We start from the raw sequence: 17,962 nt of genomic DNA, 5'->3' as shown, positions 1-17,962 counted from the left end.
AATCCCTTCTCCATACCTCAAGATTATCATTCCCCAGATCTCCAGCAGCAAGTAGTGGGTCAAGTCCTTCCCGAAGGGGCTGCTTTAAGGTATAACTGTGAGCTGCTGGAAGCTCTTTCTCAGAAGGCTGTGATACTGTGATTCTCTGAAGACTGCCTTCCTTTCATTCTATTTTGCTCCTATATCTGATCAAGGGGCAATAAAGCTAGGTCTCTCGGTTCTAAGAACTTCTGACACAGATTTAATTTAGTGCCTACAGGCTGACCTGTATTTAAACACTGTTTCTTTCAGGATGTTCCTTCCCTCCTTTCTACTCTGTTGTATTTCTTTAACCAACTTTCGAAAGATTTATTTAGTTGTATAGGCTCTCAAAAGGTGAGGTCCTGCTCCTATTGTTTTTAAATACATAAATTACTTCACTGGCATGTTCTCATCTTAAACATTAGGCAACTTTGTTCATGTAGAGAATGCCTGTAACTGGCGCTGGCTCTTCCTCAACGCCTTTCTTTGGGGAAAAGTAAAATGCTCACATCTCGTTTCAGCTGCTCTAGCAAGTCTGTGACTTCTGTATCCTGCAATGTTGTCTGAAACCAAATTAGAACAGTTATGTTTGAGGACCCTTACCCAGCAAAATAAGGTGTTTCGTACCCCTGAACCACTGACCTACTGTCCTTATCCAGGATGTATTTTCTTTCAGAATGCCAAAGCACTTAAAGCAAAGAAAGAAGATGGGAATAAAGCGTTTAAAGAAGGAAACTACAAACTAGCATATGAACTGTATACAGAAGCACTAGGAATAGATCCAAATAACATAAAAACAAATGCCAAACTCTACTGCAACCGGGGGACAGTTAATTCAAAGGTAAGAAATGGTCACCTGGCAGGTAGTGTTTCATCTTGGGTTGTATTCCTCACCACGTAGTTTATAAATACCAGATTGCTTCTTTTGGAAAACATATGCTTCTCTGGCTCTCGGGGCAGCTGGATCCTTTAGTGCTGTAGGCAATATTTCAGGTTTTTGTGCTTGCACAACAATTGGATCTGTTCCAAACAGCCAAAGAAGTTGACTCCTAAAGAAACAAAACTCAAATACTTGGGCTGCACAGAGTGGGAGGGAGAGGAGGAATGTAGTGTGGCCTTATCTTAATCAGCGTAAAGGCATCCTTATTTGTTTCCTCCCTGGTAATGAGGATTTTTTTTGTAGATCGTGTCTTGCTTTATTTTTTGATTTAAAACAATCTGACATAACTTAAAATTTTACACCTTTGTTGGAGTTGCTGTTGTATTTTGGTAATGCACTCTCCAGCGAAGCATTTGTTTGACAGTGCTTCAGATTTCCATCATGCATTTCCTCTAGGCATGTTTCCTCCTCAGCTGTCTCTGTGTTGATGTGCCTCTTCTATCAGTGGGGCTTTTCAGCACCCATGCTTGGTCAAGAGACGGGCTGTTTTCAAAACCTAGGAAATGGGATAAGTCAGAGGGCAGCTTTAATGGACACTTTATTTGGCTGTTTGTGTCTGAAAACAATCACTTTTAATAATTCTAAGTTTATTGTGTTTCAATCCAGGATACCTTGTTCTTCATATCATTCTAAGCAAGCCCCTTGTTTCCAAGTGCATTTTGTAGAGAAGCACCATGTAGTTGTACCACTTCACTAGCCAAGCTTCTAGTTTTTCCTTACAGAATAAAAAGCTCTGTGCTTTTGGGGACTTGAAAAAAATGTCATAGATGTAGATCCACAAAAACAGTGAGACTTTTTCAAAATTCTGTACAACTTCCATTTGCCTAAAATCACAATGCTGATTAGCAGATTTTTTTTCTGATTGGGATTCACTTAACTTCTGTCTGACTTTGTAGCTTAGGAAACTTGAAGAAGCAATAGATGACTGCACGAATGCAGTAAAACTGGATGACACATATATCAAAGCATACTTGAGGAGAGCACAATGGTAAGTAGATGTTTATCATGGACATGCTGAGCTGGTTTGTGGGTAGGAACCTCTTCCCTACAGCACTGAGTGACGGGGTAACAAATCTGAAGCTTAAATGAATAAAAGGTTCTGTCTTAAGAGTCCTTGAATTTGTTTCTCTTCCTTGTGGCGCCGAGAAGACAAGAAAGTATGTAGTCTATCCTGCCTGCGTGGGTCTGGGTCTGCCTATTTGTTGTTGTGTTCAGGCAAGATTTGTTCTCAAGCTTGACTTGCCTTTTTTTTTTTTTTTTTTAAGACTAATATGGGATGTTGTTTTCTCCCAGAGAACCCGTCTCTTCTAAGCTGTTTCAGAAAGGTTGCTGGGAGTAATAGATCTTATCTGTGCAGAGCTGCTTCATGCTTCCAGCACTCTGGATTTTAAAATGGGATGGCCTGTTTCCACCGTAAGGGAAATCAGCTGAGGCTGTACATATTTCTGCTGTAGATAATACTGCAGTGTAGTACAGTGAGGCTGAGAGAGTTGTACAAAGGATGTTTGGATCTATATGTCTTGTAACTTGGCACCAGCCAGAGAAGTCATCAAGCTCTGTTCTGACTGCACATTTATTTGCTCCTTTGCTCAATACTGTTGGTTCCCTAGTTTGTGACCAAGCTGCCTGGCTTATAGGTGAACCAAAACCATTACTGCAGCCTTCCTGTTGTGCATACATTTTAATTTACATCCTTTAGTGGTTTTCTTAAGTTCCATCTCAGTAATTGCTAAATTACAGTAAGTAGTTGTGATACAATAAGACGTGAGCAGGGCTGAAATGCCAACAGGCAGGCACACATCCTTCTCTGAGGTGCCAGGATCGTCGCTTCTAAACAGGGCTGCTAGCGTATAGCTGCACCAGCTTCCTTGAAACGTTACTGGCTGGTATTAGTTCCTGCTGTTGGATGAAGTTATTATCAGATCTTTAAAGTAGAACTTGTGCTGCCAAATGAGATTGCGGTCTCAGCTTGGAGCCCAAAGAACAGGCTCCTGTGCCAGAACTTCCCGTAAACTGCGGGTGCTTAGGCTTCTATTCAGTGTAGCAGTCACCCTTTGTGGGTCCCTCTAATGATTGCTCTTCCTGAAGCCCAGTGCACGTATTTTCCTTAATTCATATCCATCCAGAAAGCTTGTACCTGCACCCTCTTTTTGATATTTTCCGTGAAGTACACCTTGTCAACCGTTGTTTCTTTCCACAGTTACATGGACACAGAGCAATATGAAGATGCTGTAAGAGACTATGAAAAAGTATATCAGACAGAAAAAACAAAAGGTAAGCATATGAGCATTCTTCTGTACATGTATGTGTATATTCTGTAACATGTTAGATTCAGAATATCTAGTTATGGTTCTTATTCTTAACAGTCATCTTGCTTTTCTCGTAGCCTGAAATGAAATGGACAGAGTAGCCTTAGCCCTTGTGGTTCAGTGTGTAACAAATACGGGTTCAATAGCACTGGGGTGTTTACCTACATTTGGAAACGGTATTAAGTGTAGTTAGACTTTAATTAGCTGCCTGGGTATAAATCCAAGGGGGTTGGCTCCTTGTGGCGCTTGAATACTTCAGCCCAGGTCACCTCAACATGTTGGTCTGTCAGCCTTTTTTAAAGCAGAAAACTGCCGGACACTAAAGCTGCTTTCCTTTGGCATTGCACTTCTTTCTAGAACACAAGCAACTTCTAAAGAATGCACAGGTGGAACTGAAAAAGAGCAAACGGAAAGACTACTATAAAATCCTTGGGGTTGACAAAAATGCCTCTGAAGATGAGATCAAGAAGGCTTACAGGAAAAGAGCACTAATGCATCATCCAGGTATCCAGAAACAGGCTGTCTTTGAGCATGTATTGTTGCTTTCATCCCTCTGCCCCATGCATGTCTGCCCTCCCCATAACCATCACTTACAGCCAGGCATAAATAGGAGAGGGAATTTTTGGACAAATACCATTTCTGACTCCAGAAATCTAAAATACATCTGTGATAGTAACTAGAAATGTGTGGTATTTTCCATTTACGCTAGAAACTCAAAGCTTCTTTCCTGCTTCTTTTTATATCACTAGACCGACACAGTGGGGCAAGTGCAGAAGTACAGAAGGAAGAGGAGAAGAAATTTAAGGAGGTTGGTGAAGCCTTTACCATCCTGTCAGATCCCAAGAAGAAGGCCCGCTATGATAGTGGACAAGATCTAGAAGAGGATGGATTGAACATGGGTGGTAAGTGTTTATGGTATTCTATAGTGGCAGCCTTTAAAAAGATTAGACCGTTTAGTCTGCCTTCTCCTCTAAAGCAGCCAGACAGTTCTTGACCTCTCAATTATAATAATCCTGTGAAGTGGCTTGGTTTGGTCTGCAGAAGTATTTGAATGGCAGATACTCAATGACTGTTTGAAGTTGCAGATAATAGGCACCATATAATCCAGATTATCCTTGACTGAGCTGTTAGGTAGTAGGTACCATTACGCAGAAGCTTCTGTCTTTTGTGAGAGAGATAAAATCACATCACAGAAAGGCTGTGGGTCCCAAAATGTTGCTTATCCAAAATTCTTAGGTTGCTCCCGTGACTAGAACTGTCTCACAGCTGTTGCTTTTACCTGTTTTCTGCCACTGGCAGTAGCCTGTTACTCTGCTGTAGTACAGTATAGCAGTGTTCGCTGCTGCTGCATGATAGTGGACAAAGCAAGCTCTTTGCTTATAGCTTTTTGTCCATTTTAAAATGCTTTATGGGCCTTCAATTAAGAAGCAATTTCTAAGCTGAAAACTGTAACTGTCTGTTTTACTTCATCTTACGACTTCCTTTTCTTCCCTATAGACTTCGATGCAAATAATATCTTTAAGGCCTTCTTTGGTGGGCCAGGTGGCTTCAGTTTTGAAGGTAGGTGGAAGTGTCCTACTGTTGGCGTTGGAAGTGGTAAGTACACAAATCGCCTGACAGGACAGCCGGGTTTCCCCAAGCTTGATGCAGACATTTTGAGGTGACTGGAGGCAGTGAAGGAGCTGTTGCTCATGTCCCTTCAAACCTCAAATGCGGTCAGGCTTTCTTCACACATCGCAGAGTAAGATGGTTTTATACAGCACTTACCTAGTATCGATATACCCCTTAGGGAATTTTGTGTTCCATAATGTCCTCTGTTAAGCGAATTTTGGAAAGTCTTGCATGGTTTGTGTCCCATTTACCTTCATCCTTGTAAATTTGTCTCCAGGCCTCCTTTCCCTATATTACCAGTAATCCACTCTTACCTGTTGGAATTTAGCTGCTGGAAATGCATAGCTCAGATCTCTCCCACTTGTCCAAATGGTTTTGTTTGAGTTAAGTGCTGGCCTGGCATCCAGCTATTGCAAAATGGTATTTAACCACATCGCCTTTGAACTTTGAAAGTGCTAATATCTTCCATTTTCTTTTTCAGCTTCTGGGCCTGGAAATTTCTTTTTCCAGTTTGGCTAAAAACAAACAAACACACATACCTGATCTGCTTATTTTAGCCTTGAATATGGACATACTTTAGACTCCTTCCTTCATCATGTCTCATTGTACTTAGAGCAGTTTCATTTTTCTCGGTTGGAGACCTCTGTTTTGTGTGCTTGTGTGTGTGAAGAGGAAACCAGCTCGGGGAGGGGAAGGCTTGTGAATTTTGTTTTACTGTTAACTTTATTAAAAAAAAAATAAAGCTTTGAATCTTTTGGTCCCTCCATGCTGGCCCGTACTTTCAGACTGTTCCTGCTCCTCAGCAGAGAGGATTTCCCTGAAGTCCTCCTGGAAACTTGCCGTGTGAGAGGGTGAAGTAATCTCCTGTTTTGTTTTGGTTGGCTCCAAAGTGCGATATGGCAGCATGTCTAGGGTTTGTAGTAACTTGTAAGTTATCTTAATCTTCTGAAAATGTTGCCAGGATTCAGTCAAACTTCATACAATTGCATTTTACCTGACAGCTGTCTTTTTTTTTTTTTTTTTTGCCATGGTTCTACCAGAACGGTACACTTGGGCATTAACTTAATCGATAATGTGTGAGCTTAAAAATTTTGTATCAGAGAGAAATGCTTCTTTGGATTTAAAAGAGCAGCTTATGTGAGAATTCCCTGTGATGCAGCTAGAATTAAGGGCTTTGTGTTTCCACTCCATGAATTGTCCTCTTTAAGGGAATGTTGAATTTGCTCTGGGCTGAATTTTTCCACCGTATGTTTTTTAATTAATCTACTTGAACATTTAATATCTGTGCTAAACTTGATTTTCTTGGTTTTAAAATCTTTGTTTGATTTTTGTGTTACTGATCCGTAAAGTGGATGAGCTCTTTTTAGCTTTGAAGAAATGCAACGTAATATTCAGGTTATTAATTGAAAACGGTTACTGTGTGCGTGCAGCAGTGTGTTCTCATAATGTTTACAAGAACTGTACAAATATGTTAAACTAGTCAAGTAGTTTTCAAATAGAAGTAATTTACTAGTCCAAAGAAGCAAGAAAATGCAAAGTCAAACTCTGAACTGACAGTCTGTCACTTGCTTCTCTTGCACAATGTCAGGACAAGTGCTGGAGTGATGAGCTTAAAGCCTGGAGCTGCGTGCAGCTGCACCACCTCGAATTGAAAATGGAGTTGGTTCAGTGATACTGCCAGTTAACGTGAATGCTCTTCTATTTTTCACCATAACTGTAGTGTTACAGCAAGACCTCAGCTGAGAGAGGACTGCTTCCAGAATTCTGCCCGGTTTTCTAGAAAGTGAAGAATCTTTTCTTCAGAGGTGCTTTGGTCAAGTTGAACGCTCTCTCTAAAGCAGTTCTGGAGCACAGCACGTGGCGTTGTCTGCCAGCTTCAGGCAGCCTTGCTCAGAAGTTGGGCTTTGAAAGAAAGTATTGGCACTCCCCAACACCAGCGTGAAGGGGCAGAGGCTCAGAAGCATTGTTGTATCCAGAGTTTCTTTAAACTGACCTGCTGTAGTGTAGTGACATTTGTAGAGCTGAATTTTGCTTGGGTGAGAAAACGTGTTCGTAGAAATCCACGCAAGGCTTTTTCCTAGGGAAACCTGACACTAACTTTTATATAATACCTGACTTATCTTCTGACTGCAGGAACAAAAATTGCAATGACTTCATTGCACAAAACGATTATTTGAATGCTGACATCTTTGTCTTCCTTCCAGTTGAGGGCTGTACTTGTCCTGTCTAGTTGGACGGAGTTGCTAGACCGCAATGCAAGTGAACTTCATTTCCAACAGTTGCAATAGTGTCGTGGTGCTGCTGCTGAGTACTGCAGTCCTGTGGTTTTTGGTTTGTCAGAACTTTTGACAATCTGCTTTCATAGAGGGAAGATTTAAGGGCTTAAATTCTAGTACTGCAGAATAAAGGAAGCATTTTATAACTCACTCAAAAGTCAGCTTTTAAAATGAGCCAACGTTAAGTAATATTTCCAAAAGTAGACTCTGCAACGTTTATTCAAACTTCCTTTGCATCAGTGTAATGTGATGGACTCACCCGGATTGCACTGAGAGCAAAATAAGGTCCTAGCATTTTTCAGGCTCTGGAACGGTAAATATCTGGGGAACTAAAATCCTGGTCTATGCACATTGAGACTTCTCCAGTTCTCATGGCACTTGTAAATCAGAGTTTACAGGAGTTATTTTAGTGTGGCATTCCGGATTCATAATGTGTCGTCCTGTGTGTGTCGATAATTACTGTACAGTTTGGACTTTTCTCAGTCTTCTGTCACCATGCAGAGATGTGTACTGCGTTTGTCAGTGTGGTTTTTATTACTATTATTTCTGCCTCCCCCCCCCCAGTTGAGTATGACAGGCTTTCTTCTCTCCAGGTTGTGAATGAGACCATTCCTTGGAGGACGGAAATGGAATGGCTTTTCTGAGAGAGGAAACGTGTACAACAGATATTTATGAAACTGTACCTGAATGCATGATTTAAAGTAGTTTAATATTAACATGGTGAGTGCCAAGACTTTTCCAAGGAGTGCTGTTGTGTGATTAAAACTGAAGGCAAACACATGCTCACTTTTGCACAGTGCTTTGGGGTCTGACGGGCGTTCAGTGACTATCCCCTTACCTCAGGACGGCAGCAGAGCATGGAGGTAGAGGTGTGCCAGAGTTGTAGCCTCTGTCTTGTCCGAGCACAGCTGGGAGATGCGGGACTGTGTTTGTTTCAGAAAAATCTGCATGGATGTGCACTGCTGGAAATGTTGCCTTTCATACCTGGTAGTTACAGAACGTGTCGTGGGTTGTGGTTTGTGCATAGCCACAGGGAACCTTGGTGCCATTTTTCCAGCTGCTACCATTTGCAGACCTCCCTGGTTTTCTTTGGCTCGATAGCGACTACCAGGTATAGGAACTTGCCACAGAGATAATTAATAAATACCTTAAAATGATATTATGCTTCTGCTTTTTCTAGAGTGATGGAGAGCTAACGTAGGTGATAGCCGTGAAACGCAAGCACAGGGGGATGTGTGCGAGTCGAGCCTGACTTAGCAGTGAGCTCTTCCCTTTGGAGACTGGGGGGCACCACGGGAACGTGGCACGTGCAAGAAGCTGATGGCAAAGCCCCCCCCTTTAATGAGGAAGGGGCTTCGTGGAGGTCGGCCCTCATAGTTGCTGAAAGGTTTTTGGCCTTACAGGAAGAGCCTTAATCAACATCAAAGCATACTAAAAGGTGCCCCCAGACTTTCCCATGTGCAGGGGCTGTTCCCTGACCTGCCCGGCAAGCAGCCGCGCTCCCATCGCCTGCAGTGCAGCTGCTTTTGCTTTGTTTTGTGCGTCTGCCCCTCGGGCCTCGGGCTCCTGCGTAGTGTTTTGGGAAGGGAACAGTTGGTGCTGTAAGAGTGCCCGCTGATGGGAATTACCCCAGGGGTGGCAGAGGTGATGTGGCTGAAAGGCAGGCCAGGTCGGTGCTGAAGGGAGGGTCTTTGAGGTGAGATGAACGTGATGGCTATGGAGCAGCTCAATAACTGACAGCGCAATTGTTGTTGATGAAAGATGTAAAGTACAAGAAAAACATGTGCATGAGGAGTCCCTCGGCGGGCTAAGCTGTGTAAAGTGAGGCTGGGCGAGGCTATGACTGGAGCATTAACAGGCAGATGAGGAGTGTTGGACACTTACCCTCCCTTTATTTCTCTGTCTCCACCATGATCTTATGGTGTCTGAGCTGCTGTGGGGCTGGTTTCGAAGTGCAGCTGCATTCAAATTAAAATGGAAGCAGTTTCATGCTTGAAAAATGAAAAAAATGTGTCGGTAATGTTAGTGTTTGGGAGATACTTGCATGTACAATGATCTGACCTCTAGACAACAAAGCCTGGTGTGTTTTTGTTTGTTTCTTGTGTGGATTTACTTTCCAAATCTGATGCTGTTTCAGCTCCACCTTTTGCAGGGAGTGTTGCAAGTCCTTTCCAGACTCGCTGAACCTGGACTTGAAATCAGCTGTAAAGACCATTAAGATGCTTCTGGCTGCCCATTTTGACAGGCTTTTCTAATTGTTTCTGCTATACATATACATAGGAAAGTACATGATTTTTTGTGAACTTGGAAATGTTGCTATAAAGCTGGATCCTGTGCTCTAAAGGCTTCTGACTGTTTTGTAAATACTTGCATTAATGCCAGCTGGATGGGGAAGAATGGTTTAGGGACAACAGTATTAATTAGCGGTGGAATATTGTAAGTCCCTCGGAGCTTTCTGTATCTGACTGGGATATAGAGTGAAAGCACCCGTGCTGTTGTGTTGTTTCCGATACGGAAACTGCCGCCTGCGAGCTCTGGCCTCTGAGCCAGCCTCGCGTCGGGTGGCTGCGCTCGGCCAAATCAGTCTTCAACTACTTGAATGACCAAAGCATTTGGACCATGCAGTGGCTTGCTTATTCCTTCAAACTCACTTCCTCAGCTTACTAACTAAAGATGTTTGCTTATCTTCAAGTGGATGGCTTTCATCCCGTTTAAATTTGTGCCTTGTACCCTCCCCTCCCCTTCCTTAGGGAAAAGGACAGCTTGTGGATTGCACCTACTTGAGCCTCTCCAAGTAGTGCTGAGCTCCATCGCATTGTTATAGCCGTGCTATAACTAGGTCTGAAAGGTGACAAACTCAGCCGTAGCAGTTCTGTGACCCTCCTTTCCCCCAGAGGCCGTTCGCACGCAGCAGCTGCCGAAATCTGGAGAATTCCCTGTTGCTCACCAGGGCAGCAGGACCTGTGCCTGCCGTGGGAAGATGATGCGAAATGCTTCGGCCTTCCTCAGCTTGCCCCGGCTGTCCCCAGTCCTGCAGTCAGGGACAGGGTTTTCCTTTCTTCTTAGAGCAGTGCTAGGCACGTCTTCTCTCTAGAAGATCTGACCTCGGATGGAAAGCTCTCGTGTGAGTTGTGAGTTAGGGTGCCGAGATGAGGCACAGTCTGCAAAGCAGTGTTACTGAGTTAGAGCTGGCGCGTTCAGGGGTGGCTCGGGAGTGTAGTACTTGGGGAGAGCTTGGACGCTGCCTCTTGGCTGGCTCTGCAGTTTGCCTGCAGTTCTTGCATAGCCAATCTTACGTTGCTTACTCCATCTTAGTCCCTGCTTTCACTTAAAAACTCGTTCTTCAAAAGAGAAAATCGCGTGAAGCAATGGTGGGGGGTTGAGCGCAAAACAGCAAACCGAGCACCTTCATTGCATGCATATCTGCTTTGTTGTAAAGACGTTAAGGAGTAGTCAGACAACCGGACCCTGATGTGAAGCCGACTTGGAGAGGACAGTAGACCCTGTGCTGCAGTATTTATCTGAAATGAAATTCTGAATGTTTACCTCAGTGTAAATATCTTACCTTTCCCGTGGGAGGAAAGGAGTCTTGCATGGAGCAATCAATATCCAGATCGCTTTGCCAAACACGTCATCCTCTCTAAGGCAGGCTTCACATTGGTATGAACACTGTCCCTCTTTGGACCCTTACCTTTCTAGGATGTGAATGGTAAAAATGTGAATATTTGTTGTTTACTTCATTAGGCATAATTCATAATGATGTGTTTATATGAAGAATATCACAGACTGAAGCAAAACCATATGCAATTGGTTTACTTTATTATAAACTGTATATGATGTACAAACTAATAAAAACTTAAATGACGACAGTCTCACTGTTGTTCTTGAACAGGCAAATAAACAAGATACTCCAGCTGTGCATTTCAGTGCTGGATGTGATCTGGAGTGTTGGGTTGTGTTACCAGAGCACTGGAGGGAGAGGTGGCTCAGCATGCTCTCAAGAGCTGTCCTGGGCAGATGCTGTTAAATTTTTTTTATAGTTTTGATGGAACAAAACCGCATGAGACTTCTCACATGGCACTCGCAACTCTCCTGGTGCAGAAGCTAGCCAACTGTTTATCCCTTGAAGGTAAGGGGGGATTACAGGCATTCCATCTTTTTGAAACAGCAGGAACTATTTTGCCTTGCTAGGAAACATGGGGAGTGTTTATCAGATTAGCCCAAAGCACTCCTTGCTTTTGTTTTAAATGTTCGGAGGAGAAATGCTTCTTGCACAGGCTGAGCTGGGCTTCCTGAGCAATACAGGTTTGAGTGCGCACAGCTACAGGTAAGCTGTGCCCATGTGACAGCTCCTTTACAGATATGAACCCAGCACATGCATGTCAAACACAGTAAGTATTTACATTTATTAATACTGGATTAACTACACTGTGCAGTTCACCAAACACTGAGCCCTAGCATGAGTTTAAACTGTTGTCCTGACCTGACTCCATTAGTTGAGCTTTTTGTTATGGTAAAGTAGCGACCACATATCCACTGTTGACTGACAAACAATCTGGCTAAGAGCAAAAACATAAGCTTTAATAAAACAGACTTAATAACAAAAGTACTTGATCATTAACTTTTTTCCAGCCAATGGTTTAGGTTTGAGCAGACTTAAGTTACGCAGTTACAATACCTCCATTTACTTCCTAAATTACAATGTTACTTCCATCCTAACTTTTAACATTCAAGTGCATTAGATAAAACTAGTAAAATCTTGCATGAAGTACAGTTCTATACTTCAGACATGATTTTAGTTTCTATAAAATAAGATGGAAAAGACATTAGTTCATCTCTTCCACTCCCCGCCAAGGCAGGATTGTTCCCTACAAAACAAGGGCACTGGACAGTATTTGGTCCTGCCCACTCTTACATGTGCTCTGAAAAGACTGGAGCCATGTTACAGGAACTGAATGCATCTCCTGAGATTTGTTTCCTCTTCTGTGATTTCATTTTTTTTTCTGTCTCCAAGACATTATCTGGCAATGTGCTTTTCTTTTTTGTGCTCACCAGCATATCTCTTCCCTGCACTTGAAGGAAGCCTGAGCATGAATTGGGGTAGAACATGCAAGGCTTTTAGGTACCCTGATGTCTGTTGCAAATCCTCTTCTTATGGACTAAATTATTGGTAACTGCCACACTTGACAGAAGTGACCCATACTTGGGTCTTACTGGTTCTTACCTAGTAATTCAGCTACCAGAAATTACTGACTTTTAGTCCCTCTGGTTTGGGAGAGGCATTATGCAGTTCACTTCACTTGGCTTCAGACCAGTTATGTACAGGCTTTGGTCTGCCACTGCTTGATCATATAGTGCTGGCATGTAAAGATCTAACGATTGTGGTTCATAGGGAAGTTATAAAAGACCATAGAAGATCTTCCTCTGAGGAAGAAAACAAGCAGAACACCACAGCTCGTTCTTTCCAAAAGTCTTCCATTAAAAGCACTCAGCAACACTTTAGTTACTGACATCAGTTATTTGACAGTTTTCCTTTGTCAGTCAGGAGTTGTTTGTTTTCTTCCAGAGGCCAATAAACTGTCTCCCCAGAGACACTTCATACTGGGGTTGGCAAAAAGGGCTTACTTTAGTAAAGGTAGAATTATTTCTCTTTACAATTATAAAGGTTACTGAGTTACTTGCCTTTTAAAAACAACAAAGAAAAGAAAGCTACCCTGCCCATGCTCTTAGATGATGGTGCAGGAACTAAAAGCAGAGCCCCGTTTGTTGGTGCTCTGCGTAGGCACAAGTTTTCCTTTTCCATAGTAACCTGAGAATATCGCCCTCACATCAATCTTTTTAGAAAGGACAAGCATCCACATACCATTATCAAAATACTGCAGTTTCCCTCCTCCGATTTCCCCCACTTCATCCCCTTTGTTCCCTGCCTTTTCCAGTTTCACAAACTCCAGCAGATCGAGCCCAGTCTGGACTGCTTCTACACCGTTGGCACAGCCGAGGGTGATGTGAGCCCGGCTGCCTTTCGGGAGGTTGTCAGTGGACAGGAGCTTATCGACATCTCCAGGCCACAGCAGCAGCTGCTGTTCGCTCAGCTCCACACGGGCACCAACAGTTTTCGTTGTGATGAACAGAGCAGAAATGGACAAGGTGAAGCCTTTGCCGTAGGAAGCCTTCACAGCCTGGGAGAAGAAAGACGGAGACAAGTCCAGAACAGAGCTTTAACCAACGCCACACAGGTGGAATTTACAGCAATGTGGCTGGCTTTATTGGCCACAAGCTCGGGGTCCTGGCTGGCCGGGGTAGCTCTTGCTTTGCCATGTTTGAAACATGGTGGTCGACTAGGAGGTCGTGGCCTGAAGTTCCTGCTCTGTGAATTCAGGGTTGGTTACATCTTTCTCCTTCACAAATTCCAAATTCAAATGGACTCTTGTGCTCACCCGCTTTGAAATAATGTGGCTAGAAGTATCAATACTTCTGTTGAATGATTTACCATCATTCAAGTTAAGCTTTTGGGGATGCTGCTGGAAGTCAGAGTGAGGGGGGAGATGTTTAGTTCGGAAACTAACAGGAAATAGTTGCCATCTCCCCCATGCTTATCACTTTTCTATCATACAGGCATACTTATTCTCTCTACAGTTTGCCTCCTAGCTGAGAGCAAAGCTGCCCCCCCAGCCCACTCCCAAGGCATGTGGATCCCCAGCTGGGAAGGGAGACTCCAGCAGGGAAAAGCTGGAGCCACAGTACTCACTTCTTGCTGTGCGTATTCCTCAGCCCCAGGTGCTTTTCCAAACTCTGTGTATTTCGTGGTGCAGTGTAAGACCCCAGGTGGTCTCTTCACAAAGTAGCTGGTGAGATCTATTTTTATTTTGGGATCTTCAATAGCAAAAGCAACTGAAAACACAGGTAAGCAATGTTACTATGAAAAAGTCAACCCCTCGACGCTACCCCTGAGCCTCTGTCTCATCTCAGCTTTCTTCACCAAGCTGTCCTTCATGCTTCATCTTTCTTACTGCTAAAAAGGACTAGATGGATGCATGAAGTTCTTCCACCTAGACTATCAGTGGATGTAATTAAAAGCCAAATTTCTGCACAGCATCATGGTTCATCTTAAACCTGATGTTGCAGAAGTCCCTTAAGGGGCAAGACCACTTGGTTTTCCTTTTTTTCTTTGACTCTGCATTTGTTCTACACAGCCCGTCCCAGTAACCAGTGGGGTGCTCAGCTGCCTAGAGTAATGCTGCTGCCATCCTAACCCACCTCCCTGCAGCCTCACAGCTAAACAGGCTTTTAAGGAGAACTGTTGATTTTCAGTTACCAAAGCAAATTTGATGACTATGGGAAACTGGGATTAGTATCTTTAAACAGTTTTCCCTGTTGCAAACTTTAACTAAGAGTGTCACTTTAGAAGCTGACTAAAGTTGTCCCATTTGTTTCATCAACAAAGTAAGAACTTGATAAGATACTTCTATACATACAATATTTACTCTCCTTTTTGAAGGCTTTGAGACTTCCAAGCTCATCTAAGAAGAGCTGGCCAGCCTTCCTCAGGTTCTCAGAGCTTCTTTTGCTCAAAAACCACCCAAAATACATGGGTAGAAATTCCTTCTCCAAGCTTGGCTTCATCTTCTTCAGGTCTTCCACCGACAGTTTCCATTGATTCTTTTCCTTAAGCTGCGAGCAATCCATTCTCCACGGGGTTTTGGGCTCAGCAAAGATGACTTTGTACCGGTATTTGTCAGCAATATCAAAGAGTTGGTCCAGCCGTTCCCTTTCATGGTGAGTGTCATCCAAAACAATAATGCTGATATCTCGTTTGCAATAGTCAACTAGATCCTCATCAACTTTTGAGTATTCTTCAGGAACGCTGCTTCTTATTCCAGGCGTAATTTTATAGCTATCGACAGAAATGACCTTGCAGGCATCTTTATACCTGTCTTGAACAGCCTGGGCAAGAGTGGACTTCCCACTGCCAGGTAGGCCTCTTAAAATAAAAAAGGTTTTAGACTCTTTGAGTGTGGAGATGGTATCTTCATCATCAAGGAAAGGAAACTGCAAGCTTTCAGGCCTTTCTTTTGCTGATTGAGAAGACATTTTCCTAAATATTTTAGGCAGGAATGTGTGACTCTTCTTTGAGAAGCCTCTGTTCTGAAATCCAAGAAGAAAATGCTTTGTAGGTTAGCAACCCCGAGAGACCGCACGTTCCTGCTGCGTGAGCACGTCCTGGTGAGAGCCTCCACAGGGACGGAGGGAGGCTGAGGGGACACGGTTTCACCGCTTCCCGTAACCTCGCTTGGCTTAAAGCACTTCTCACGGCTCCCCCAACCCTCCCCGCAGCAGGGACCTGTCTGTGCCCTGTCCTGGCGCTGCCCCTGACCTGAGGGGTGACCGTGCGGCTCCGCTCCTTGCTCCGGTGTCTGCCAGCAGCAACTTCAGCCCTGCCTGACCGGGAAGGGGAAGCTTCGCCCGTCACGTGGCAGCGGCTTCTGCTTTGCAGGCACCACGAGCTGCCACAGAGCTAAAACCCAGCCAGAGCAGTCTGAGCATCAAATTTATTTCTGAACGCTTAAACAAATACTCGTGGCCGCTAGATTGCAATGCCGCTGCGCGTCTGGGGGAGCTCTGCCTGAAAAGGGGAAATGAAAGAGCCAGGGGGCTGGGGCAGCTGCTGCAATCCTGTCAGTTCGTCCTGAAATGATTGCAGGCTGATTTAAGTCTGCTTGGGGGTCCTCTGTTCTGTAAGAAAGGCTGTTTCACTGCAAGAATTGCCTCTTCTTTGCACCCCGCTGAACATCAGTGCCGTGAGTGCCTCACAGGAGGGAATTTGGGCTCCTCTTTGAACGAGGAGCAACTTAAAATTGCTTCCGGCAAGGGCAAGCCCAATGCCAGTCACTGCTGAGCTGAACACGAAAGTGAAAGCAGCTGCGAGCACCAAAGAAGCTTGGCAGCAGCAGGAGCCTTGGGAAAAGCACCCTGGGGAGCAGACACTGGCTCTGCCTCCCTGCCTGCCAGCAGCACCAGTAACAGGAAACCCAGATAATTCCCAGCATAGTCTGGGAAAACACCGGATTCAAGGAAGTGAGGGATTTCTCTGACTGGTTTCAATGGCACCACCGGGGCAGCTGTTGTTTCTGTGGGTTGATGTGTGGCCTCTCCACCCCCCCCAGCTGCATCCTCACATAGCCCAGCCTGGGACCTGCACCTGCCCCTGAGCTCTGCCACAGAAGTGAAACCGAAGGAGTGAGTCCTGCCTGCGATGCAAAAATGGGGGGGGTTTACATGCTGTGCAAGTGGTCTGCCCACAGCAGGAAAGGACTGTTTTCCTGTTTGCGGAGTGAACAGCCTGTTTAAAAAGTCAACTATTTTAAGTAACTCTATCCTTTATTTCAGAATTCAGAGGTGCGTTTTGGTTCCAAAGCACCCTGGGGCTAGGACCGCAGACCCCCCCCCACTTTAGGGATGTGGTAGGCAGGGAGCAGTGCCTGCCTCGGGGCAGCTGCTGTGCAGCGGCGTGGGACGGGGAGCTTGGAGCACACCGAGCCGTGCCTGCTTCCAAAACCAGGGTAGAGCTCCTGCACCAAGAACAAACAGGCTCCAAGAAGAGGAAGAACTACCCAACTCTCCTGGGCCCCCTACACCACCTTCCCTGTGGATTTAGGGCTCCCACATATTCACGCATGAGGAAGCAGAGGTGTGAGCTGGCTCCAAGGGCTGCTGCTCCTCGCAGTGTCCTGGCCATGGAAGGGGATGTTTGGCCCGGGCAGGGACCAGCAGCATCTCTGAGCAGGGCCGCGGCCGTGTGGGATGCGCTGCTCCTGCGAGCCGGGCACAGGGCTCGGCTGTGAGCAGGGCAGCCCAGCTATTTTGCAGAAAGCAGCTGCTGGTTGCCAGCAGTGACTGAGGCTGCTTTTCAACCGTGCAAACAAAAGAACAATAATAGAAAACACCCTCAGGACCCATTGTTTAGCAGCCAGCTCGAGGGATAATGCTGGCCTTTATGAAATCGGGCCCCGTACAGCGTGGCCAGACAATGGCACTACAGAGACCCGACCCGGCGGAGCACTGGGCTCCTCCGGGCGAACAATCCCCGATTGAACGCACGCCCCTGCCCTGTCCCTGCCTGCGACCCCCACAAAGCCCCCGCTTGTCCTCCGCATCCCCGGGGCCTCGCTGGGCGATGCTCCTGGACCCAGCGCCCCTCCGCGTGCTGCTGAAAGGTGTCCGCACCCCGACTGAGCCCCAGGGTGGGCTGGGGGAGAGAAGGGGCAGCGCAGCCCCCCCGGGAAGAAGCTGCTGTGCCCCCAGCTCCACCCCGCAGCCCCCTGAGCTCCGGCTGTGCCCCAAGCACCCCGGGACCCCCGGGCCGGGCCGTGCCCTGCACCCCGAGCTCCCCACACCCCCCACACCCGGCGAAGCCCCGTTCCTCCCTCCCCACCGGGAAATGAAACCGGCCCCGGGGATGCCCCGGCCCCGCACTTACCATGGTGAGGGCAGCGGCCGCCGGTGCGGAGCGGGGCGGCGGGGAAGCGGCTCTGGGGCGGGTGCGATCGCGGCCCCTTTCATAGCACCGGCCCCCCCCCCCCCCCCCCCCCCGCCGAGCCCCCCCCACGCCGTGGCCGCGCCTCCCCGGGGCGGGCCGGGCCGGTGGCGATGGGTGCCCGGCCCCGGGGGCCGCCGCAGCTCGGGGCCAGGTTTTTTGTTTTTTGGTTTTTGCCCCGTGCTCCGGGGGAAGCTGTGCCAGAAAAGGGAGGAAAAGCACGAAGCGAGCGTCTGCGTGCGCCTGGACTCGCAGGTACGTGGCACGGCTG

The 17,962-nt window shown here is 46.0% G+C and overlaps 3 protein-coding genes across 4 annotated transcripts in view; 2 read left to right on the top strand and 1 right to left on the bottom strand.

Moving 5' to 3' along the window:
• DNAJC7 (DnaJ heat shock protein family (Hsp40) member C7) overlaps positions 1-12,852 on the top strand; it is a 26,349-nt gene extending 13,497 nt beyond the window's left edge. The window contains exons 8-14 of the mRNA XM_040536791.1: positions 698-862; positions 1,858-1,949; positions 3,162-3,235; positions 3,628-3,774; positions 4,020-4,172; positions 4,768-4,830; positions 5,363-12,852. Of these exons, the coding sequence (XP_040392725.1) occupies positions 698-862; positions 1,858-1,949; positions 3,162-3,235; positions 3,628-3,774; positions 4,020-4,172; positions 4,768-4,830; positions 5,363-5,400 (732 nt within the window). The 3' untranslated portion in view covers positions 5,401-12,852. The remainder of the gene's footprint in view (positions 1-697; positions 863-1,857; positions 1,950-3,161; positions 3,236-3,627; positions 3,775-4,019; positions 4,173-4,767; positions 4,831-5,362) is intronic.
• On the bottom strand, positions 10,960-17,796 carry LOC121059712 (2',3'-cyclic nucleotide 3' phosphodiesterase). Of its 2 annotated transcripts, none has more exons than XM_040536846.1 (4): positions 17,635-17,796; positions 14,633-15,302; positions 13,906-14,048; positions 10,960-13,336 (listed from the first exon to the last, which is right to left on the bottom strand). In XM_040536846.1, the coding sequence occupies exons 1-4, from the start codon at positions 17,635-17,637 to the stop codon at positions 12,884-12,886; spliced, it is 1,269 nt and encodes a 422-aa protein (XP_040392780.1). In that variant the 5' UTR covers positions 17,638-17,796; the 3' UTR covers positions 10,960-12,883. The 2 variants fall into 2 exon arrangements, with proteins under 2 accessions (XP_040392780.1, XP_040392781.1); XM_040536847.1 differs by lacking the exon at positions 17,635-17,796 and adding an exon at positions 15,532-15,659.
• A 76-nt stretch (positions 17,797-17,872) lies between these two features.
• ACLY (ATP citrate lyase) overlaps positions 17,873-17,962 on the top strand; it is a 43,859-nt gene continuing 43,769 nt past the window's right edge. Inside the window, exon 1 of the mRNA XM_040536565.1 lies at positions 17,873-17,946. The gene's annotated coding sequence lies outside the window, so the exon portion shown is untranslated. The remainder of the gene's footprint in view (positions 17,947-17,962) is intronic.

This window comes from Cygnus olor, chromosome 25 (assembly GCF_009769625.2).
Source record: "Cygnus olor isolate bCygOlo1 chromosome 25, bCygOlo1.pri.v2, whole genome shotgun sequence".
NCBI classification, from domain to species: Eukaryota; Metazoa; Chordata; class Aves; order Anseriformes; family Anatidae; genus Cygnus; species Cygnus olor.
This window is presented reverse-complemented; position numbering and strand designations above follow the sequence as displayed.

Bases quoted from the DNA above. Each gene is read 5' to 3' on its own strand.
- LOC121059712 (XM_040536846.1), bottom strand. The intron at 14,049-14,632 runs GTATGTATAGAA...CTGTGTTTTCAG, and splicing joins CAAAAAGGAGAGTAAATATT to TTGCTTTTGCTATTGAAGAT. The intron at 13,337-13,905 runs GTGAGTACTGTG...TTCTTCTCCCAG, and splicing joins AGGAATACGCACAGCAAGAA to GCTGTGAAGGCTTCCTACGG.